The sequence below is a fragment of the Malaclemys terrapin genome, chromosome 17 (genome assembly GCF_027887155.1).
Source record: "Malaclemys terrapin pileata isolate rMalTer1 chromosome 17, rMalTer1.hap1, whole genome shotgun sequence".
Lineage (NCBI taxonomy): Eukaryota > Metazoa > Chordata > Testudines > Emydidae > Malaclemys > Malaclemys terrapin.
The window spans coordinates 16,299,150-16,323,873 of NC_071521.1; the positions used below are offsets into that span (position 1 = coordinate 16,299,150).

At 48.8% G+C, this 24,724-nt stretch overlaps 1 protein-coding gene across 2 annotated transcripts in view; it reads left to right on the forward strand.

Moving 5' to 3' along the window:
- The window catches only part of ASTN2 (astrotactin 2), a 657,219-nt gene that overhangs the window by 128,572 nt on the left and 503,923 nt on the right, over positions 1-24,724 (forward strand). For both annotated transcript variants that reach the window (XM_054007154.1, XM_054007156.1), the window contains exon 3: positions 19,428-19,812. In XM_054007154.1, coding sequence (XP_053863129.1) covers positions 19,428-19,812 — 385 coding nt within the window. The remainder of the gene's footprint in view (positions 1-19,427; positions 19,813-24,724) is intronic.

Sequence of the window (24,724 nt, forward strand, 5' to 3'; positions counted from 1 at the left end):
GAGGGACTGTATGTCTTTGGCTCTGTTTTACCTGCATTCTGCCATATATTTCATGTTATAGCAGTCTTGGATGATGACCCAGCACATGTTCGTTTTAAGAACACTTTCACAGCAGATTTGACAGAATGCAAAGAAGATACCAATGTGAGATTTCTAAAAATAGCTACAGCACTCGACCCAAGATTTAAGAATCCGAAGTGCCTTCCAAAATCTGAGAGGGACGAGGTGTGGAGCATGCTTTCAGTAGTCTTGAGCAACACTCAGATGCGGAAACTATAAGACCCAAACCACCAAAAAAGAAAATCAACCTTCTGCTGGTGGCAATCTGACTTGGATGATGAAAATAAACATGCATCAGTCTGCTCTGCTTTGGATTGTTTTCGAGCATGTCCTCTGGAATGGTGGTTGAAGCATGAAGGGACATATAAATCTTTAGTGTATCTGGCATAAATACCTTGAGACGCCAGCTACAACAGTGCCATGCAAATGCCTGTTCTCACTTTCAGGTGACATTGTAAACAAGAAGCGGGCACCATTATCTCCTGTAAATTGTAACCAAATTTGGTTGTCTGAGCGATTAGCTGAAGTAGGACTGAGTGGACTTGTAGGCTTTAAAGTTTTACATTGTTTTATTTTTTCAATGCAGTTATTTTTTCTACATAACTCTACATTTGTAAGTTCAACTTTCATGATAAAGTGATTGCACTACAGTACTTTTACAAGGTGAATTGAAAAATACTATTTCTTTTGTTTTTTACAGTATAAATATTTGTAATAAAAATAAATAGAATGTGAGCACTGTACACTTTGTATTCTGTGTTGTAATTGAAATCAATATATTTGAAAATGTTGAAAACATCCAAAAATATTTAAATAAATGATATTCCATGATTAACAACGCGATTAATCATGCGATTAATTTTTTTTAATCTCTTGACAGCCCTAATAATTAACTTGTGGTTCTCTGCTCTGATTCTTTCCCCCTATGCTTTGCAAAGTTCATTTTCCTTCCTTGCTACTTCTTCTGGGCAGCTGTCCGAACGCCAGCAGCCCTGAGAAGTGCATTGGCTAATTGAGCAGAATGGAGGATGTTCTAACATGTCACCCAAGATCGTGTAAGGACTGGAGGCACAATCTGAATTGTGTTTATGTTCCTTAATCTGGAGATACGTGGTTTTTATTAGATTAATTTTTTTAATATATGTGGAATATACCGTGGGAACAGCATTAATTTGCACTAATGATCGGGCGATCTGCTGAGAATTAACTGGGGTTTTTGTAAATTAACAAGGAAGCGAATAAACGCAATTAAAAAAAAAAACGAAAAGAAAAAAGCAATGGTTTTGCAACAGCAAATGTACTTTGTTCCCTGATCTGACTTGTGTTTAGTTTTAATTATTTGTATTTCATAGTTTGCTACTTAATATTGTGTAATATATTTTGTACAAAATAATGAAGCCAGAGTAACTTGAGACCTTGCTTCAGCATCTGTTAAAACTTTATCTGGAAGAGGAGAGAAGCTGCTGGGTTTTGTTGGCATGAATTATGGGGTATGTGAATTAGCAGGGTTCTGCTGTGATTATTATTATTATTGTTTTCTCATTAGTGTTAAGGTCGTTCTTATAGGCCCCAGCTGAGATCTTGGGCCCATAGTGCTGAGACAGTCCCCGAAGAACTTAGTCTAATTAGGCAAGACAAACAAAGGATGGGAGAAAGGAAGGACTGATTTCCTTGTTTTACAGATGGGGGATTGAAGCACAAAGATTAAGTAACCCACCCAAGGTGTCACAGGGATTGTGTGGCAGAGCTAGGAATCAAAGCTCTGGCTTCTGTGTTCCGGTTCAGTGCCTGTAACAAGATCATCTTTCTCAAAGAAGCTGTGTGTTTTCATTCCTTGGTCAGTCCGTTTACCCTGTGTACTTTCCCCCCTCTGGTTGAGGCACAGCTAGTACCGCTGCTGCAGTATTCATGGGAACAGTGATACTAGTTTGGAGCCAGGGTGGTGGCTGATTGTTCCCAGGTCTCTTTCTCAAAGAGAGGCTCTAGCTCAACCACAAGCTATGGGCTTAGTGGAGGAACCACTGGGTGACATTCTGTGACCTGTCTTGTGCAGGCATTGGGACTAGCTGATCATAATGGTGTCTTCTGGTCATGACATCTACCACTTCACCGCAGCTCCCTCTTGGCCATAGTTTGAGCTTCCTCCTAGCAATGGAGAGCTTCCTTCAGTGCCTAGTTGTGAGCAGTTTGGACTTCCAACAGTGCCCTGGCAGTGGTAGCTGGGGCTTCGGAGAGCGTGATTCCCTTCGGGAGAGATCGTGCTTGAAGGCGCTCCTTCCGGGGACTAAGGAGAAGCCTTTTTTCTGCATGACGGACGCTGCCACCACCTTTCTCCTAAGAAGGAGGGACTAACCGCAGCATCGATGGGACATTCAAAGGGCTCTTTGCCATGAGCTGGGTGAAGGTGTGTGGAGTCATAATGGGGCTCTGGGATGGTAATTACTGTCCAGGACAGCTGCTTGGGGTAGGGTGGGGAGTTGATGAGCATGCCCTTCTCCTCAGAGGGACCATACGTCTGGGGAGGCGGGAACAATCCTCTGCAGAAAGGCTGGTTGGTGGGAATCCTTGGCAAGCTCTTGTTGCCCTGAAGAACTTCGGTGATGAAGGCATAAAAATCCCAAGCCGTGGAGCTGTTCATTTCCCAGCTCTCTTACCCTGTTTGTTTGCAAGTTGCTCGGGGCCATGCCAAGCCTCTTCAACCCTCCTAGTTATCGCTGAGCAGATACCTGGTTGTCCGTTTGTTAGATGAAGGTTCCTGATTTGTACCAGTCCTTGTTTGTCCGGGTTGGTGGGAAAGCATGGGAGGCAGGGCAGGGGCAGGATGCCGGAAATGTCTTAGCAGAAGCTCCAACAGCCTTTCAACGTGGTTATTGTCTGAACTGGGTTTCATTTGCTTGGGCCAGAGGGCAGCTAGGGGACATGACTGTGGTTACTGTGCTGTGACCCAGTTTAATGAGCCTCTCAGAACCAAGTACGGGAACTCCACCACTGAGAGTTCATGCATGCAATCTGCCGCCTGCTTTTCAGAGTAGCAGTAGACTTCGGTAAGTAGTCCCCGGGACTTTGGTAAGTAGTCCCCACAACATTACTTGCGTCTGATGAAGTGGGCATTCACCCATGAAAGCTTATGCTCCAATACTTCTCTTAGTCTTAAAGGTGCCACAGGACCCTTTGTTGCTTTTTACAGATTCAGACTAACACGGCTACCCGTCTGTTACTTGACACCATGCAAGGCACTGCATTTAGCCGTATGGAATGGAAATCTATCAACCTCATGAAGAAGCTTGCACAAATACAGACAGATATCATCTTCCTTTCCAAATGCAAATGGATGGACATCATACCAAATGGACTGAAGGTAAAAAATCCATTGCTATCTACATACTGCATAGACCACAGTGAGAGATTATGCCATACACTATCAAAGAAACTGAGGAACCACCTGATCAGCATCTTATACAGCAAACAGAAAAACATCAAGAAAGAGCTCTCCAACCTGGAGACTTTCATAAATAACCAACCCTCCACACAAATGGACTTTACTAAAATAAGACAGGAGATCTACATTACACACTTTCACCTCTCTACAAAGGAAAAAGGACCGTAAGCTGTCTAAAATCCTATCTGCCACATGGGGCCACAACAGGGGTACCCCTAACTCACCCAGCAATATCGTCAATTTATCCAGCTACACACTCAACCCAGCAGAAGTGTCTGTCCTATCTCGTGGACTCTTTTTGCCCCAGCACCCCCACGAACATGATACAGTTCTGCGGTGATCTGGAAGCCTACTTCCGCTGCCTCCGACTCAAAGAATACTTTCAAGATAACACTGAACACCGCACTGATACACAGATACCCTCCCACCAACAACACAGGAAGAAGAACTCCACATGGACTCCTCCTGCGGGTTGAAATGACAGTCTGGAGCTATACATAGAATGCTTCCGCCGACGTGCACAGGCAGAAATTGTGGAAAAACAACTTTGCTTGCCTCATAACCTAAGTCGTGCAGAACGCAATGCCATCCACAGCCTCAGAAACCACCCTGACATTATCATCCAAGAGGCTGATAAAGGAGGTGCTGTTGTCATCATGAACAGGTCTGACTACCAGAAGGAGGCTGCCAGACAACTCTCCAATACCAAATTCTACAGGCCACTTTCCTCAGATCCCACTGAGGAATACACTAAGAAACTGCACCATCTACTCAGGACACTCCCTACACTAACACAGGAACAAATCAACATACCCTTAGAGCCCCGACCGAGGTTATTCTATCTACTACCTAAGATCCACAAACCTGGAAATCCTGGATGCCCCATCATCTCAGGCATTGGCACTCTCACTGAAGGACTGTCTGGATATGTGGACTCCCTACTCAGACCCTACGCCACCAGCTATCTCCGTGACACTACTGATTTCCTGAGAAAACTACAATGCATTGGTGACCTCCCAGAAAATACCATCCTAGCCACCATGGATGTAGAGGCTCTCTACACAAACATCCCACATACAGATGGAATACAAGCTGTCAGGAACAGTATCCCTGATGATGACACAGCACAACTTGTTGCTGAGCTCTGTGACTTTATCCTCACGCACAATTATTTCAAATTTGGTGACAATATATACCTCCAGACCAGTGGCACCGCCATGGGCACCCGCATGGCCCCACAATATGCCAACATTTTTATGGCTGACCTGGAACAACGCTTCTTCAGCTCTCGTCCACTCACGCCCCTTCTCTACCTACGCTATATTGATGACATCTTCATCATCTGGACCCATGGGAAGGAGACCCTGGAAGAATTCCATCATGATTTCAACAGCTTCCACCTCACCATCAACCTCAGCCTGGACCAATCTACACGGGAGGTCCACTTCCTAGACACCACAGTACAAATAAGCGATGGCCACGTTAACACCACCCTATACCAAAAATCCACCGACCGCTACGCCTACCTTCATGCCTCCAGCTTCCACCCCGGACACACCACACAATCCATCATCTACAGCTAAGCACTGAGGTACAATCGCATCTGCTCCAATCCCTCAGACAGAGACCAACACCTACAAGATCTTCACCAAACATTCTCAAAACTACGATACCCACACAAGGAAATAAAGAAACAAATCAACAGAGCCAGACGTGTACCCAGAAGCCTCCTGCTGCAAGACCGGCCCAAAAAAGAAACCAACAGAACTCCACTGGCCATCACCTAGAGTCCTCAGCTTAAACCTCTCCAACGCATCATCAGTGATCTACAACCCATCCTGGACAATGATCCCTCACTTTCACAGACCTTGGGAGGCAGGCCAGTCCTCGCCCACAGACAACCTGCCAACCTTAAGCATATTCTCACCAGCAACCACACACCGCACCATAACAACTCTAACTCAGGAACCAACCCATGCAACAAACCTCAATGCCAACTCTGCCCACATATCTACACCAGCAACACCATCACAGGACCTAACCAGATCAGCTACAACATCACCAGCTCATTCACCTGCACGTCCACCAATGTTATATATGCCATCATGTGCCAGCAATGCCCCTCTGCTATGTACATTGGCCAGACTGGATAGTCACTACGCAAGACGATAAATGGACACAAGTCAGATATCAGGAATGGCAATATACAAAAACCTGTAGGAGAACACTTCAACCTCCCTGGCCACACAATAGCAGATATAAAGGTAGCCATCTTACAGCAAAAAAAACTTCAGGACCAGACTCCAAAGAGAAACTGCTGAGCTCCAGTTCATTTGCAAATTTGACACCATCAGATCAGGATTAAACAAAGACTGTGAATGGCTATCCAACTACAGAAGCAGTTTCTCCTCCCTTGGTGTTCACACCTCAACTGCTAGCAGAGCACCTCACCCTCCCTGATTGAACTGACCTCGTTATCTCCATACTGATTTATACCTGCCTCTGGAAATTTCCATTACTTGCATCTGATGAAGTGGGCATTCACCCACGAAAGCTTATGCTCCAGTACTACTTAGTCTTAAAGGTGCCACAGGACCCTCTGTTGCTTTTTACAGATTCAGACTAACACGGCTACCCCTCTGTTACTTGATGATGATGATTATTTTTTAGAGCCAGAGAGGCAGGCAACATTAACGCTCCCTTTTGCAAAGAATAGCTGGGAAGGGATACTGAATTAGCCTCTTTTCTTCAGTCTGTAGGACACTGATGTTTTCCTGACTGCTGATCAAAAGCATTTTAAGAAGGGAGCATTGCAATTGTGGGTTAGAACAGCAGGGTTCCTGTGCTTGCTTTTTCAAGAGGCATTTTCATTTAAGCCCTTGTTTAAACAGTAATTAAAATATTAGACATGTGTTATTTATTTGTATAGCCGTAGCACTTAGAGGCATCAGCTAGGTCGGGCCCCGTTGTGTCAGGGGCTGTACAAGCGTGTAGTAAATGATGCTTTAAGATATGTGCGGTGTAGAGGAGCTTTATTGTTTGTATCAATCTCTTTTCTATTATATTTCAGTCTTTCAGTTCTTGACTCGAGTGGCCTTTTTTCTCTCTTATTTTGCTAAAAATCTGTTGATTGGTTTGAATGATCAAAGTAAGAAGAATCAATGCGTGTCCCTAGAACGCCCTTTTCAGGTGCGAGGCTCTGCTTTTGGGGGGGCTTGAATAATTCAAACTGCTTGAAAAAGCTTTGGTCTTATCCTGGCCCTTACGCTCTACTGGGCTGTCCACGTTAGGAAATGGGATCGTTAAACTGTGATAGCTAATGCATTTAAACTCCTAGTATGGACAGGGAAAATTGCAGTTTGTGCTATCTGGTTTTGGTGAATCCTAGAGGGAAGCAGAGGGTTAAACCTAAACCAGCTGACATGTTAAAAACAATAATGACCCCCTGTCTAGGCTCAGATTTTAAAACACGTTAGCTGGCAGGTTTTTAATAAAATCACCTTTTTTACCTAGCCGACCGAGGGCAAGCGATTTGAAGAAATGTAGCTTAGAAAGAGTTTGAACTGTTACCCTCCCAAGATGTGTAGCTCCAGTTAGTGGCATGTTCTCTGTTTATTCAGCAGCTGCGTTTCTTCCGATGTCCGCATATAGACTATACCTGGGAGACCATTCTAATGAACATTTACTGGAACATCACACTGGACATTTGAATGGCATGGGACGTCTGATTGGCAGGCTCGCTCTGCTGTTCATCCCCAGCAAAACAACATTGTGTTTGGGGTTTTTTTTTTAAATAAAACTATAGGGAAATGTGACTTTGAGATTTTTAATACAAATGGATCTGGGATTTGAAAGTTTATTGTTCCCACAGCAACTGTAACTGCTCTTGTACTTTGTAGGGCTGTGTATGCTATTAAATTTATGCGCCGTGTGCATATGGGTGGGGTAGCATGTAGGCTAGATATCCATATGGCACACACAGGAGGCTGACTTTAGTGCTACTGTGGGAGCCCTAATTCTTAAATTCCTGCCCCAGTTCAGCAAACCGTCCCTGTTAGGCAAAGCTTTTAAACATGTGCTTAAGCCCGATTGACTGTAATGGAACTTGAGTACATGCTTTGCTGACTCAGGACTCAAAAGGGGACGTGGACATGTAGGTCAAACGTGCCCTATTTGTTGCTAGATTGCCTCTTATTGTGTTTCGTTGGGGTGTTTTCTTAGAGAGCGATATTGTCTAGTGCGCTGAGCTGCTGTTTATTTTAAACCAGCTTTCTCTCTTTCACTGACTCACTCGCTGGCCTTCCAATGCCTCAGTTTTCCTATCTGCACAATGGGGATAACAATACTTACCCACCAGGCGGTTCTAGTGTCTCTTTAGCTCATTGAGGATCTGTGCTATGCAAGGATTACTATCAGTATTTAACATGAGAGGCTAACGCTATCTACAATCCACTGAAGACCGCAAAAGCTGCATGCTGTCAGTGAATACACTGCCAGCCATTGTGGGCAAGGTATGTATCTTTCTGACATGCAAGCAGAGCTAACTCTTAAGATGTCCGCCCTGAAATCCTTTAGGTACCCAGCTGATCACTTCCCCTTACAGGTTTCAGTGGTAGCTGTGTTAGTCTGTATCAGCAAAAAAAAAAAACAACAACTGAGGAGTCCTTGTGGCACCTTAGAGACTAACAGATTTATTTGAACATAAGCTTTCATGGGCTAGAACCCACTTCATCAGATGTATGAAGTGAAAAATACAGGAGCAGATATAAATACATGAAAGGATGGGGATTGCTTTACCAAGTGCGAGGTCAGTCTTACGAGATAAATCAATTAACAGCAGGATACCTGCCCACTCACATCTCCAACATCCCCCATAAAAATCCTGCCCCATTGGCTTGCCTCCTCCCCCACAAACAGCCATGATGAAAAGAAAGGCTTTAGTTTGGATTCTTCTCTGCCACTGACTCCCTGTGTGGCCGTGAACAAGTCACTTAACCTAAGAACATAAGCATGGCTGTACTGGGTCAGACCAATGTTCTGTCTAGCCCTGTATCTTGTCATCTGACAATGGCTGGTACCAGATGCTTCAGAGGGAATGATCAGAACAGGGCAACCTCTTGGCCTCAGTTTCTGCACTGACTTCAGTTTTCTCAGATTCTCTACTATGGGGCTGATGACAATAACTTACCTTGCAGGGAGTAGGAGGTTTAATTGATGTTTGTAAATTCCTGGGAGCGCCTCAGCTGGAAGGTGCTACAGAAGGGCAGAGCGTTATTAACATTAGTGGCACAACACGCTTTTCAATGCTGTTCCATACTATTCAGCGATAATGTGGGTCGGCTGTAGTAGAGCTCCAGGTGTAATTTAAGAAGGTGACTGTAGGAGAAGGAATGCTAGGATGGGCCTTTCTCCTGACCTGATGGTTCCTCTAGGGTTTGAAGGCGCTTGTGTCATGTTGTATAGGGAAAAGTCCGAGGCCCAGGCAGGTGTAGAAACGACAGGATGCAAAGAAGGTCATGATACATGGGAGCATGTGTAAGAGAGAGAGCATTCTGCTGAGAGCAGTCTTATTTATCATCATTAGTGATCTGAAGGAAGGAACTAACAGCACATTAATTAAGTTTTGCAGAAGAAATCACATTGGGAGGTGCTGCACAGAGGGAAGACGGAGCCATAATACAAAGGGATCTTGGGGAGGGGGCTAATGTGGGCAGGGATAATAGATGGATGTTTGCTCTGGAGAAATGTGAACTCCTACAGTATATCTGAGCAAAATAGTCTATGACATACATGGCAGTTTTTCTCAAAGCTACCACTGGGTGCAGCTCCATCAGCAGCGCCAGTGTTGGGAGCATTGCTATGGTGGCTTACCCTGCTCCGAGCAGGGTTAGATGATAGGGTGCTCGAGGCCAGCAGTCCTGTCATTGCTACCCCGGGTGGAGCTGCATTGGCGCTAGTGAAGAAAAATGCTGGTGTAAGCACAGCCTGAGGGAGGGGGAGATCTGAGAGGCAGCGACACTGAAGCAGGAGGTCTTAGGGACGAGAGCCAACAGTCAATCTCACATGACCTTGCTGTTGTTGTTACTAATTACAGTGGCACCCAGGAGCTCCAGTCATGCCCAGGACCCCATTGTTCTAGGTGCTGTACAAAACACACACAAAAATACCGTCCCTGCCTCAGAGTGTTTACAATTGAAGACCAGAGACAGCAGATGGATACAGGACTAGAAGGAAACAATGAGACAGCATTGGTCCGCGGGATAGGCAGTGATCTCAGTACACCAGCGTTGCCTAGTCTTTCGCAGCCATCACGGTAAAGGAGAGTTTTTGAAGGAAGAGAACGAGTTGGTTTTGCAGTGTGGTGGTGTGTCCAAACAAGGATGTGTATACAGAAGTACCACACCACAGACCAGGGAGCTGATGGACCTTTTCTGTGGGCTTTGTTTACATAAAGTTTTGGTTGTGCTCTACCTCAAGCTAATTGGTTGCTAGTTAATGAACAGTGTTGTAGATGCTCCCAAATGTTGGCATCTGGTTGTGGTTTGCTCTAGGATTCAGCCTAGGATGAGCTATGACAAGGAACAAAGGATTCCTGGAGCAAACATTTATGGGGTGTGAACACTAGAATTTACAGCCACGCCAGCTAGCTCAGATTAGTCTGGCAAACCATTAGCTCAAGTTACATCGAGTCCAGACGCTCTAGTGCAGATGTAACGCACATGCACACAATGCAGCGCTTTGTTCTCCTTTTGTAGTGGCTGGGCCACAGATAGAAGTTAAGTCTGCGACAGTCCTAGCTAAGAGGGCTGGCACTTTTAGCTCAGGTAGGAAAAGCCTGGGTGTTAAGATCTAGAGGTGTGAGGTTTGATTCTCCTCTTGGTGTTGTCCAATTCCGGATTTAGGGTATGCCTTCACTAGGTTTGTAGAATGAGTGGGGAAAGTATGAGTCTACACTGCAAAGTATTGCCAGTCTAACTATGTTGGCTCGGAGTGTGAAAAAAAATCCCGCTCCCGACCCCCTGGTCGACATAGCTATGAGGCCAAAAACCCAATGTCGTCATAACTGTACCGACAAGAGCGCTGCTGTCAGCATGCCTAGGGGAAGTGGTGTAGTTATGCCAGCAGAAAATCTCCTGTTGGTGTGCTCTGCGTCTGACTGTGCTAAGGGGCTATGCTGGCACACTGGCATTGGCTCTGTAGTGTAGACAAACCCTGCCTTTCCACTGCAGCCCTCCAGCCAAGCATTGTCCACTTGTGCAAAGAAAATTCACATGCTCCTGTCCCAACAGTTCACTTCTCTGATAAAATGGCAACCAGAATTCATTGCCATTGAGACAATTTCTGGGGCAACCCTTACTCAGAGCCCGGGCAGGGCTGAGAACCAAGTGCCTTCAAGCCCAGGAGAAGGCAAGGCCTGGGTCCTGTATGAGTGGCCTGTGACTATGACAATACCCAAGTTACAGTCTGGACTGATGGACAGCTGTGTCCCCTCAATTCCCCATCCTGGGGTGCCTTTTACACTGCTTCACTCTGAGCGTGCCTGCTCCTGGTCTGTGCACACCCAGCCTGCAGCATGTATATCACTCCCAGCTAAACTCTATGAATTGCTCTAGTTCCTGAATTACACTGCGACACCAGCAATCTCCCAGTCCCAGACTTTCCCCCAGATATGTGCATCTTGTGCTGCCCGGCACCCTCCTGGACAATACGAGTTCTTCTAAAATTTGTCATTTATTACTAGAAAATGATATGCACCAATCTGGTTATCCCAAATGGAGTTTCTCTAACACTTCAATCCAAACGCACTGGTTTAGCTAAAACAACAAAACAGGTTTATTAACTACAGAAAGATACATTTGAAGTCGTCACAAGTAATGAGGCGCGTAAGTTAGAATTGGCTACAAGGAAATAAAAGGTAAAACACAACTAACACCGGACTTAACAAGCTAAGTGACTACAAAGCGAAGGTATCTCTGACTGCATGTTCCAGCGGTGTTACTGGCTAAACCTCTTTCAGTCGGGATCTCTCCCCCAGTCCAAAGCTGCTTCCTTTATTCTTCAGGTGTGGATGATGCCGAGCCAGGGAGAGATGATGGGGTGTCTGCCCTCTCCTCTTACAGCCTGTTTTCTTGCACAAGACTCGTTTCCAGCTGACATTCAGGAGACAGTCTGTGTGGCCCAGGGCCTTAAACTGCTTCTTTGTCAACATGTAGATTTTTTTTTTTTGCCCACACCCTCTCTCCTGGGGAAGAGTGACCACTTAATCGGGTGGTGGTTTATTTGATCTCATTGACTCCTGCCTGAAGTGTTGGCTAGCCTTTGCTCTCTGGGGTATTGTTTGTGACTGCCCTCCAGAACACGTCTCAGTAATATCATATGGTGGAATTTTATATCTTTAACAATGTTGCCACACATATTTTACCAGGACAATAATGACCAGAAAATAATGAATTTTCAGATGATACTTTAGACAGTATGCTTTATACGCAGTTTAACATAGTCTTGTGAAAGGGGGGAACATAGGGGTACAGACGGTCATGGTGTCATATTTATACTTCTTAGGGTTGATCTAGACATGTTACGGGATATAGCAGTGGTCACCATGGTGTTTCTAACACTGGGTGTTAGCATTGGAGCACCTTGCTATTGGGAATCTGTCAGCTATCCCTGATAGGTATACACCCAAATGAATTGGTACCATTGAGTGTGTGTCTGTTCCTCACCCACGTGTAACAATATTGTGACCGAGGACTTTCTTGCTCATGTAAACTACACAAACTCTCACTCCGTTTGCCAGGCAGCGATGCGGACTTGGAGGGAGCCCTCCTCTTCCTTTAATCCTTTGAATCAAATCTGCTACCCATTCAGCTTCCTTGGCTCCCATCAATTGCTGAGTCCTGGAGGGTGCTAGATAGCTGCATTTTGTGCAGGTGACACATTTTACCCTTTCAAACGCTGGTTCCCCTTTCTGCCATACCCTCTCCCCATCTGGGTTCCCTATCTGCATGGCCCAGCGGCCATCCATGTCGCAGGAGAGGGGAAATATTTAACTGGCTCTAAATGGACACTTTTGGTTGCCATTAAAATGGCTGGGCAGTCCTCCCAGAGCTCCTGCTACATCTGGGTGGCTTCACTTTCCCCCCTTTCCTGGTACTAAGCAGTAGCTCTTGTGGAATGGGTTTACCTGTCCTTCCCCCCCAACGTCCATGGTGACGCCCAACTGAGCCAATTCCCAAGCCACCTCTGTTCCAGGTAGACTTGGCTTATGCCCACAATCCCTAGAGCCCTGGAACAGGAGGAAGAGTGCTCACCTGCCCTCTCTGTGTGTTGGCAACTTGCAATTGCATTGCCTTCATCCTGATTCCCTTGTCCCTGGAGCCTGACTTGTGAGTACTATGACTGTACACATGTCCATGCTCACTCCAGGCCTCAGCATCAGGTACTGCCTTCATGAGGGCTTCGACCATTCCCTTGTGTTGGATGGGCCGAGGAAGCCTGCTCAGAGCATCCTCTCGTCTCGGTGGTCCCATGCCCCATCGGGACTCGGCTGACTCTGGGGGCACGGAGCAGTGCGGGGAGAAGGACATTACGGGGGAGAATATGCATGTTCACAGCTCAGAGGATTAAAGGCCTGGGTTCTTATCACTGCCGAACAGAGTATTATAAATCCAGTCTTAGAATACCAAATCCCCTCGCGACTCGGCCATTGTTCGGGAATATTAAAAAGCCCTGAGACAGAAATAATCAGTTTCCAAATGACACATTGTCAAATAAAACATTTCTCATATTATCCATTCCTTCCCCTTTTTCTCTCCCGCTCCCTCAGTTGGATAATTTAACATGAAAAATAGATTAAAATGAGGCTGGCTTCAATGCCTCCTAAGTTTGAGGTTTTTTTCAGGAAGATCTCCCATCTCTGTGTGTGTTGTGTTTAAACCAGGAGCTGAGGTCAGGGACAGAAAAGAGAATGAGCTGCAAATGAGGAGCTGTCCTCGGTGCCCCAGTGTGCCAAGCACTGGCAGAGCAGGGAAGGTCTGGGGAGGTGCACTGAGTCCTTCTGGGACCAGCAGCACAGCTGGGAGCAGCCCACGGGGGCTATCAATCTGTGTCGAACTGGGGAGAGCAGGGGGCGTGTTGTTCTGGCCAAGAGAAGTCTCATGCACAGCGATAGGGATGCAGTGCTGGCTCTGGGTAGTGGCGCCAGGGATGTTGTGGGTTTAGTATTCCTTGTGCGTGCTCCCCCAGCAGTCCGAGCACATTGGCCACGTTCCACTGCACATCTGTGCGTTGCTGCCTGCGGCTTATGGCCTGGCTGCGCTCGGGGAGGGATTAAAATGCCGCCTCCTTGCTGTTTTGCGTAGGGGGAGGATTTGCACATTTCTGTCCTTTCCCAGCCTGCTTGAGTTGGTTCAGGCCCCGCCATCCAACGTGCTGCTGCAGGGGCGCCCGAGGTCATGGGGGCCATCAGGGACTGGCTGGAGTGCTGGGGTCTGTCACAACTTTAACAGGAAACCTCTGTGCACCATTCCCCTACTTCCCTGCACGAAGACACATCTGACCTGGCCCCCCACCTGTTCTCCCCCCTTCTCTCCTTGGCAGAGCAGTTTGGTGGGGTGAAGTAGTTGGAAGAGAAAGCTGCCCTTGGCCTTGAAGACAAGCCATTCAACCAAGTGGTTTGGCAGGGGATTCACTTGAACCAGCCCTGTAATCTTCAATGGCGTAGGATAACTCCAGGCCGGAGGAGGAAACATCAGACTAATCGTGTCTGTGGCTCTGTGCAGTTTGTGATATCCCTGAAGCAGAAACATCTCAGTGGGCCCAATACAATAGAATGGCAATGTTCTTTGCCGTGGTTCAAGCGACTTCCCCAAACCTCATCTGACTGCAGCAGCCGTGGGTGGATGCTGTGTTAATCTGGTTTGCCAGCTGCAGGCCCTGGCAGCCAGAGTTGCTCCACTTTCACTGATGGTTCAGATCAATGTCACATTTGATCCCTCCAGACCTTTCCTTCCTTTCTCTGACTCCAGTTGGCAACTGCTTTTCCAATGGTAGGAATGTCCATGGCTGTCCAGGGCTTTCCCCACCAGTGCTCAGACTTCCTTCTGGATCAGGGTGTGGAGAGGGAATGTCTGTGGAGGACTGTGCCAGCAGGGGACGGTTTGAATGGGGCGCTGAGCATTAGGGCTGTCCGGAAAACCAGAATTCCATCCTGTGAGACATCCCACCCCTGAATAGGTTAGAGCATGGTCTTGGGAGAACCAGGTTCAGATCTGTGTGTGCCTGATTCAGTCTCCTGGGAAATCTCCACAGTCTCTTCCATCCCAGGTGAGGGCCCTGCACCAGGCTGTTGGCTATTCTGGGATGCGTGGGTCTCTGGTTTGGACCAGTAATTGCATCCTGAGTGGGAGAAACCTTCCCGGTGAACAGATACAGGGACGTGTCTGAGAAAAGCTTCATTTTCGAGGAGTTGGCATTTTCTGAGGGCGGTTTCACTGAAAAGCTCCTGACCCGCTCTAGTGAGCGTCTGAGGGGGTATGTCCCCTTTCCCTGCCCGAGCGGTGGGGCATGTTAGGAGCAAGTGGGCAGCACTCTTCTTGGCTCCGAGTGTTAGGGTGGGAGGCAGCCTGTCCGAGCTGTGGGGGGACACTTTGGCTATTCGAATGCACTCAGATCGCTGGGGTGTCCAGCTCTGCTGTTGAGGAAACAGCCCAGGTCTGGTGCTGAATGGTGCAGAGCCCTCACTGACCCAAGGCAGCCTGAATGTCTCCATTTCTAGCTTTCCAGCTGCCGCTTTCACTCGGCAGCTTGATAGGTGGGTTCCAGTCTGGTTCTGCCTCTCCTCCTCAGCTAACAGCCATGAGGCCGTGTGCCTGTGGTGGAGGTGGGCAGACGGGATGATCTGCAGCAGGCCCGGCATTCAGACACCCGAACGCTGATACACAGCACTTGGGTAATGGAAAGCACCTGCTGGCAGATTGCGGTTTGGTGGAGGATCTCCTGATGGCAATCAGAGGCTAACACCCCAGAAGAGATTCGGGTTTGCCCGACTCTGCCTGCTCCCGCTGGGTTCTGAGGCCAGGGCTAGGTGGGTGAGGGTGTTGTCTTTTTTAAAAATTCCTTTGCGTCTCCCCCTCATCTGATGGAGCTCAGAGCTCTGCTTCTTCATTCCCCGTGAATCCAGCCTACCCACTTCCTCCCTCCCCTCCCATGAAACGGACTGATTGGACAGCGTGCCCTCGTCTGCCGGCTGCTGCAGGAGAGTTGTGTGGTGCCTTAGGCAGCTCTGCAGTAAAGCCACTGGGTGTTCATAGGACGTGCTGTACCTCGTCGTGCGTCATGGCCGCCATCTTGGCTGACCTCAGGGTTGAACCGGGAGACTCCAGAGCTAAAAGCTTGAGCGGCTACCCTGTGAGCGAACGGTCGGTAGTGGAGGGGGGAGGGGTTGTAAGAACTTGTATCCTCCATACCTCAGCACAGAGAGGGACTTTTGAGACACCCACCGGTGGGTTACACATGCTGAATGGGCACAGCGTCCCCAGGGGTTCCAGGCACTGTGGGGTGGGGATTGTACATCACCCTTCTGTCCTGGTGTCGCTGCATTGCCCTCCGTGGAGACCCTCGCTGCAGGGTCTCTGTGGCTGTGTGGTTGAGTGGATGAGGTTGTACAGCTGGGTGTGTAATAAATCAACAGGCGGAAACTCCTCCCCCACATGAATGACTCTCCCAAGAGGCCATGACCTGCCTGGACGCGGAGCTCCAAGAAACATTATAATTCATATCACTCTCATGCCTCGGAGTCCCAGTGATGGACCAGGACCCCATTGTGCAAGGCGCTGTGCACATACAGAGGGGAACAGAAGATGGGTTCCCTCTTTTTTCAGGCTCTCTTGGGTACCCTGATCCTGAGCATCGAGGAAGAATCCTCACACAGTCTGTGGTCCTCCCCTCGTGTGCCCTTCTCCCAGTCACAGCTGCAGGAGTCTTTCCTGGCCACTAATGCGTTCTGTTTCCCGACAGACGCTGTCTGCTAAATTGGGAAAGTCGCGCTGAGCAAAGTCATTCCGCCTCCCTGAGCCCTTCTTCCTATTAGTGTCAATTACAGAACCAAATGAGAAAACAGATGAGGCTGGGGAGGGGATCCTAATGAGAGCTGCCACATTGCGTTTCCACAGTAGATTGGGCTGGGCCAGGAAAGCTGTGGGCTGCTCAGAGGCTCCTCTCTTTATGGCAACCTTTCCTCGCCTCCTAATGCTGCTCCCTCGGGCTCCAGGCAACCAGCTGCTGGATTCATGACCAAATATACCACTGGAGAAGGAAAGGCCCAGGTGGTGCCCCCAGGACCTAACGACCAAGGACTGCTTTGCACTCTTCCCAGCCCTCTGCAACCAAACCAACACTTCCTGAGACTTCCCCCAGGTCCCAGAACACCCCGGGCTCTGAGCAGACCTCTTGTACAGGGACGCTGGCTCCCTTACTCTTGCTAACTTAGAGGCAAAGAGGTTTTCCATTGTGTAGCGGTTAGGGGGGAAAAAGTAGGTGTGACTTGTGGAAATAGGCTGTGGATGGGTGCCCGTGCCTGAAGCCCGTCTACCACGTAGGCGCATGGGGGTGTGAGCGGCTGGTTTACCATACACAACACTGCAAGAGGACCCATCCACTATTCACAAGCGTGCTGGCTTTGTAGGTGTCTACCAGAAGTCACTAGGTGGATTTGTGAGTGCGAGACGGTTCTGTTGTGCCTGAATAGGAGTTCACAGGGGTGTAGGGGTGATGCTCATCCACCCCATGTGGCCGTGTGGGTTTTTGGGGTACACAGGGACCCATTCACCACACTCGTGAGCTTGTAGGTGCAATTGTGAGATCCACCCACCACGCATGAATGGGCAGGGGGCATAGGGATGTGCTAGAAGACTGCTGTGCATGACCCTGTGGGTGTACGTGGTATCTCACCATCTGCATCATGTGCAATATTGTGTCTTCCTCGGCGGCTTTCTTTCGAAGTTGAGTGTGACTGCATTATGGTGGAACCGGCTCAGAATACGTGCAAAGATTGCACTATTGTGAAAGCAGGGAGTGAGTTTGCCAGATCCATCCAGCTGTCGTTGGCTGAGTGTCTGTCTCCCAAGCTAACTCATCTTGTGAATCACATTTTTTAGACACTCGCTTTTTATAGATTATCCTGTTTATGTGGCTCAGATCTCTCTGTACGCTCACAATGTTTTTACTGAATACAGATGAAATATTTATATGTTGGTTACACGGTTTGTAAAGTTTCTTGGATTTGGGCATTCATTTGCCAACATAAATTCCTCCCCTCCCCCAGCAGTTACATGTCATGCTGTAAAGCCCTGATTGTTCACGCCACTCCTGATTTACCTGCCCTGGGATATTTGTCTGCCACAGTACGAAACTGACTAGAAGCTGCAGGGGGTCTCAGAGCGGGTTGCAAACAGCAAACCCATTTCTCTTGCCTGCCTGCGTTAAGTGCCCACTTGAAAGACAGTCTGTATTTACCTCCAGAACAGGGGCAGCGTGGACGGTGGCAGTGAAGACTTCTCCATTGCTGCCCAGCCTGGGTGCCTTGACTTGGAGAGACCACCTCTGAGGATGCACCTGCATTAAGAAGCACTTTTACCATTGTTCCCATCAGTGCATCTGCCAGGAGGATGTGTGCAATACTGCTTCAGAGGGGTAGCCTTGGGCTGAGGCGCTGGGCTGGGATGCAGTTGATCCAGGGTCAGCTCTTGCCTCTGCCACAGACTCCCTGCATGACTTACTCTATAAGTGCCTCAGTTTCCCATCTGCAGGATGGGGATAAAGCTTCCCTACCTGACCGGGGAGCGGGGAGGTAAGGATAAATTCAGTGATGGTGAGGTGTTCAATGTAAATAATAAATATAAACGTATAAATCCATCACAGAGATATATTTGATAAGATCGTTTTTGGCTTGGAGAGGGAAAGATCGGGCCCTGGAATTGTCCGAGAGGTTCCTGAAGAGCAGTGTTGGAAACCAGCAGGAGGAAAAGTGGTCCAATGGTGATGGCTGAGATCCAGATTCGCTAAAAACAGCCGTGAGGGTCTAGGGCGCAGGCTTCAGTGCGGGCTGGATCTGCAAGTGTGTTCCTAGGGTATAGTCCGTGCCGCCGCATCTTCAACTGCTATTTTTATCCAACTAACTAGGTTACAGCTAGTGCAGGTGCGTCCCTCTGAGCTGCAGTGTAGACGTACCCTATCCCGGACAGACAAGAAGTTATTGAAGTGGGCGGGCTCCATTAAACGCCACTGTAACGGCACCTGTGCAACCCCTCCAGTGTAGATGTGCTGCCCTGGTGCAAAGTGCTGGTAACCCCACTGGTGCGGCGCAGTGAGTCTGGGGGTTTGCAGTGGTGGAGCACTTTGCTTTGTCTCCATTCTGTTCTTACATAATCGCCCTGTTGGTACCAAGACGGGGTGGGAGCTATTGCAATATGAGTCGCATTACCTGGATCAGCCTCTAGCAGAACTGCCCTGGCCCCATGGAAATCGAGTACCATGCAGCTTGCTGTGCTGGCATCTTTTGGCTGAGACATTCTGACATCCCCTCTGCTCTGCTGAGGCTTCAGATCTTTCCCCCCATCCCCATTTTTGGGACTAAGGTGTTGGCCCATTGTCCTCGGCCAGAACCTTTCCTGCCCATGCAACATGCTGTGTGCTAGTTAGGTTTCCTGGCTGCTGCCTCCACCCCAGAGGTGGCTGCATTTCAGGAGCGGGCGAGGTGGTTTCTCTGACAACTGGCAGTTTGCAAAGTGCTTTGGAATCATCCAGGATGAAAGGGTGCTCCCGAAACAGGGGAATGGTGATGCTGTCCTGGTCCCCTTCGGGGTCCGGAGGGAATGGAGCAATGCAGGCCCTGAGCTCCTGTTAATGTTTCTCCTTTGCTCTCCTGCAGGGTGGCCTGATTGCTCTGCTCCTGCTCCTGCTGGTGTTCACAGTGGCGCTGTATGCCCAGCGGCGATGGCACAAGCGCCGCCGGATCCCCCAGAAAAGTGCCAGCACTGAAGCCACCCACGAGATCCACTACATCCCCTCGGTGCTGCTGGGCCCGCAGGCCCGGGAGAGCTTCCGCAACTCACGCCTGCAGGCTCACAACTCCGTCATCGGCATGCCCATCCGCGAGACGCCCATCCTGGACGACTACGACTTTGAGGACGAGGATGAGGTCCCACAGCGGGCAGAGCCTGGCACGAGGGAGGACGAGTTTGGCAGCCAGGTGACGCGGACACTGGAGAGCCTGGGCAGGGGCGGGGAGGAGAAGCCCGAATACGAGAAGAAAGGTTTGTCGCGTCCCTTCCTATTTACTCCCTTCCTACCGGCCAAATGGCTGGCTCCCAAATGTACCAGAGGGTCATTAGGAGGTGACGGACGAGCAAGGGGGCAGCTGATCTCGGTGGTGCTGGTTGGCAGCCATTGCATTCATGGCCTCTGCTTTCCTTTTGCTCAGTCGTGTGCACGGTCCAAGACACATCGGGCATTAGCCTTCGCATAGGGAACCTGGCCGCTCGCTCGCTCGTGTGTGGCTGGGCTGCAGGCACATGCTTGATCAGTGCTTCAAAGTGGGGAAACTCCAGCCAGGGCCTCTGATTCTGTGAGGCGTTTTGTTTGCCATAGTGCAGCGATGTCTCCGTGCCATATGTGCCACAGCGCAGCTTCTCGGTAGGAGCCAGTCCTGGGTCTCAGGCGTCGTCTCATTTAGCCCGTGTCTTGCTTTCATGGCAAACCATCCTTGCCAGGGATTTTCACGCTGGGGATTCTTTATAGTGTTAGCAGGGTGGGACGCGGAAAGAGTGAGTCTCATGCTTTAAAATAACACAGCCTAGCCTTTATGTAGAGCTTCATCTTCAAAACACTTTGCAAACACTGGTCCTCGCCCCTCTCCTAAAATAGGCACGTATCAACATTCCCCATTTCTCAGAAGGAGCGGGAAACTGAGGCACGGTTTGGTAACTTGTCCTAGGCTGCAGCGGGCATTGGTGTCAGTGCCGCAGTTGGAACTCTGCAGCTCCTGACTCTCCGATGACCGGGCTGTGTGATTGCGTACACGTCCCTCAGCCAGTCTGGCAATCTCGCTTTGTTGGTCAGATGATGTAGCATTAAAGTGAAGTACTAGAGAAACCCATGTGCGTAGGAAGTTCGTGGCGTTATGGCTTCCCCTACATTTTACTTTATTTTCTCCCCTGTTGAATCCTCCTTTAAAAATGAACAGTCTGAAACCTTCCATTTCCAAGGAGCGTAAGAGTTTTCACCACTGCGTGCGCTGATGCGCAAACTTTTAGCTGTACGTCTGTGCCCGTCCAGCACAACTGGTGCCGGCAGTGTGGACAGGGATTGTAGGTCTTTACTGTCGTCGAGGCTTGTACAACATGATGGTGGACAACCCTGAATGCCTGAATCTCACCTACGCTACAGCTTCTGCTGTGGCGGCCACTTAGACTGGGAGCTCTGGGGCAGGGATGACCTTTCTCTTCTGTGTTGGTACAGGGCCTAGCACAGTGGAGTGCTGGTCCATGAGTGGGGCTCGGAGGTGCTATTGCACCAAAAATAATAAATAGTAATAACAACTCTGGAGCTGCGCGGCTGGCGGATTATGGCTGCAAGTGCGATGGTTGTAGACAGATCTGTTAGGATTGCAGCTTGACAGATGGACAGTAGCATCCCACCTCAATTGGGTGTTAGCAGAGATGCTTTAATTAGGCCAGGCTGTATTCTGTAATTTCTAATGGGGGGTGGTAAGAAGTGTACACACCTCTCTCTGCATTGAGGGAGGGGCGAATTTCATAATATATCTTTAAGGTCAGGCTTGACAAAGCCCTGGCTGGGATGATTTAGTTGGGGATTGGTTCTGCTTTGAGCAGGGGGTTGGACTAGATGACCTCCTGAGGTCCCTTCCAACCCTGATATTGTATGATTCTCTGAGTCTGCACTCCAAGGGAGGTGGACAGCTGAGTGCTGGAGCAAGTCCCCTAAGCTGAGTCTTCCCAGAGCTGATCTGTAGCTGGGAGTGGCCCTGGGTGTGTTAAAGGGGGTTTTAAGAGCCTGGCACGGCAAGCCAGGTTACAGGGGGCCCAGGCTGGCAGAACCAGGTAGACTCAGTGGTATCTCAGTGCATCAGGTGGCTTCCCAAGGGGTCCAACCCGTCACACTGACGTCCACAGCTGTTCTGATCTCTTGTGTGGGAAGTGCCAAGAGAACTACGCACAGGCAAGTATCTCTGTTGAGGCTGATGATTCTAGTGGCACGTAGCTACCGTGGGAGGTCAAAAGAGGGCCAGCGTGAGGCGGTCTCTCGGGGGCTGTAACTCAGAACGATCCCACCAATAGCACTGCAGACGAGAGCTGCCCCCCTGGAATCTAGGGTGACCAGATATCTCAATTTTATAGGGTCAGTCCTGATTTTTTGGGCTTTTTCTTATATAGGTACCTATTACCCCCCCCCCCCCCCACCTCCTGTCCTGATTTTTCACACTTGCTATCTGGTCATCCTACTTGAATTTGACCCAGAATTCAATGGGGAGCCAGACCAGAGAATGGGACGCTGGGGCAATATATTCTCATCAGCCTGTGTTGTAGCTCTTTTAAGGTGGCTAGTTTTGTCCAGAACGTAGGGACAGAGAGGTCCAGTAACCAAGCCTGACGGTCACCCATGTGTGGATTGCTGTGTCTGAATCGCAGTCTTTTCGCCTTCCATCAATTAAAAAAAGGGCCTTTTGGGCAGTCGGAGCCAGGTATTGGGGGTATCCAGAAGCAGGGAGGGGTCCAGGTGAGCCAAGGATTCAGCACAGCCGTAGTGATCTCTGGGCAGGCTTTGCCAGTGCAGGTTGAGGATACAGATGGGACAAGTTATCTTCTATTAAGTTCTGTGACTACTCCCTGGGGAGAGGATGAGAGAGAGAATGAACCATGCGTGACAGATGTTAGTGATGTCACTTAATGCACCATGGGAAGGTGCTCAGATGCTACAACCATCCGGGAGGTGTAAAAATCTATATAGAATAGAACAGACTGATTCTTTAGTTCTGCTCTTAACCTAAGATAAAACACACTCTGTCAGACCATGGTTTGGAGGAATTGAACTTGGGGAGACAATCCAGCTTGGCTTCTTTGCTCCTGCATGCCCCCTGTTAGGTGTGGGCTTTCGAGGCAGTTATCTGGATGAAGATCTGATAAACTGCGCAATTGGTGGATTTGTTTCTCCCGCACAGGAGGGAAAGCGCTTTGCCCAGAGTGCTGCGGCTAATGCACATTTGATTGCCTGCGTTTTTAAAGCCTGTCTCTCCGAAACAATAACGCCCACCTCTGCTTATCGAAATGTCATTATACAACATTTAATATCATTAACCTGCAGCACACAGTAAAATGCATCCAAATAAACAAAAGCAAAGTGCATTTGTTTTACCTGCTAGCAATATTTATTGCAGGAGTAGATCGGAATGCTGCACAAGTCCCCCTCTCAAGGGGAGTGGGAATAGCTTTTTCCTTTCCTAGAGCCCTCGTTCTCGAAGATAGCAGACTTGGATTGAGCATAGAAATGCTTGCAAACTCCATTCAAGCGTGAGGTCGCTTTTAATACTCTAGGAAGCTCAATTTGCAAACAAGAGCCTTTAAGGTGGCAATGCCTGGGAGTCAAGACTCCGGGGTTCTAGTTCTGTTGCTGACTTACCCTATGGCTGTGGGCAAAATCACTGAGGGCCTGATGGTCAGAGATGCTGAGTCATCAAAGTCAAGCAGAGATGTGGGTGCTCAGAGCTTTGGAAATCAGGGCCCTGGAGTCCCGGGCGTGGGGCCGGGAGCTGAGTCCTGGGGCTGGCAGCCGGGACCCTGGTGCAGGGCCGGGAGCCAAGTCCTGGGGCCGGCAGCTGGGCCCCCGGGTGCGGGGCCAACAGCTGGGACGCCAGGCCAGCAGCCAGGCGTGGGACCAGCAGCTGGGACCCTGCTGCAGCATCCCCAACTTCCTACTTCCTGTGCCTATGCTGTTGTGCTCCAATGAGCATGTAGATACCCCAGTGCCCATTTACAGCACCTGAGCAGGCCATTTCAGCTCCCTCCGTTGAATGCACATGCCAGACATCGGGCCTACAATGTTAACAACAGGCTTCCCCAGTCCTTCCCTTTGTGACAGAATCTTCGTGTGCCATGCCTGCATTTGCATTTTTATTCTTTAACATTCTCTTCTTTGTTTTGCTTTTTTATACATTATTTAGGGTTGTATGGGTTGGGCGAGACAGAAATAACTGAATTTTCAATAGTCTTCAGAGCAGAACAGTAAACAAGATTTAGGGCATAATATTAAACTCCACAAGGGTTTCAGGAATTGGTGATAAAATATGTTTTACGTTGGCTGGTAAATTTCCCTTCTGTATGGCTTCTAATAGCCCATCTGCGTTGCCAAAGATGCCTGTCTATTAGCCTTGGGTTGTGTAAGCAAATGTTACCGACCGTTCAGTTTAAATTAATACATTTTTTTTGTTTCAATTACCCGTCTCCATACCTTACTCCATGAAGTGGCCTTAGGCTGTAAGAGCGGAGCTGAGGGGAAGCTAAAACTAAAAGGGGTAGGGGGAACCCCACTCAGAAATTACGTTGCTTTCCAAGTACTTTAACCAGAGGTATCTGCGGATTTGGATTGATCCTGTGATCGAGCTACTGGAAAATGACCTTGCCTAAGACAAGGCAGCTGAGGGAAAACCTGGGCAGATATTCAGAGCGATGTGTAGATACAGCCTTGTCTTTTCCATTTGGCCTTCCTGAACCACATGGCTCCATCCTCAGCTGTCACTTTGAAATCGAGTGCCCCAGCGCTCTGTTGTCAGGATATCGCTGGAGCAGCCCTATCTTGTGCTCTTGGCTCTCCTCAAACTCCCACTGATGTAATGGGGCTTTCGACCTCTCAGGTGCAGTAAGATTTGGCCCATGATCCATGCAATTTAGTTTAGTCCCATTAACTAAAGTGGGAGTGGCAGGCGCTCAGCTCCTCTGACAACCAGGCCAAGAAATGCCCTTAGCAGGAGATATTTCATATCAAAGTATATGTGCTACTTTCCTATTACAGCCACCCTAGACTCATGCCAGTAAGAGGTTTAGCTCGCCTGCCCCCACTGTTACATTCATCTGTTCTTTACTAAACAACAGCCTGTATTTGCCAGGCACTCCTGGTCTGAACCAAAACTCCTGGCACCTGGATTGCCAAGGA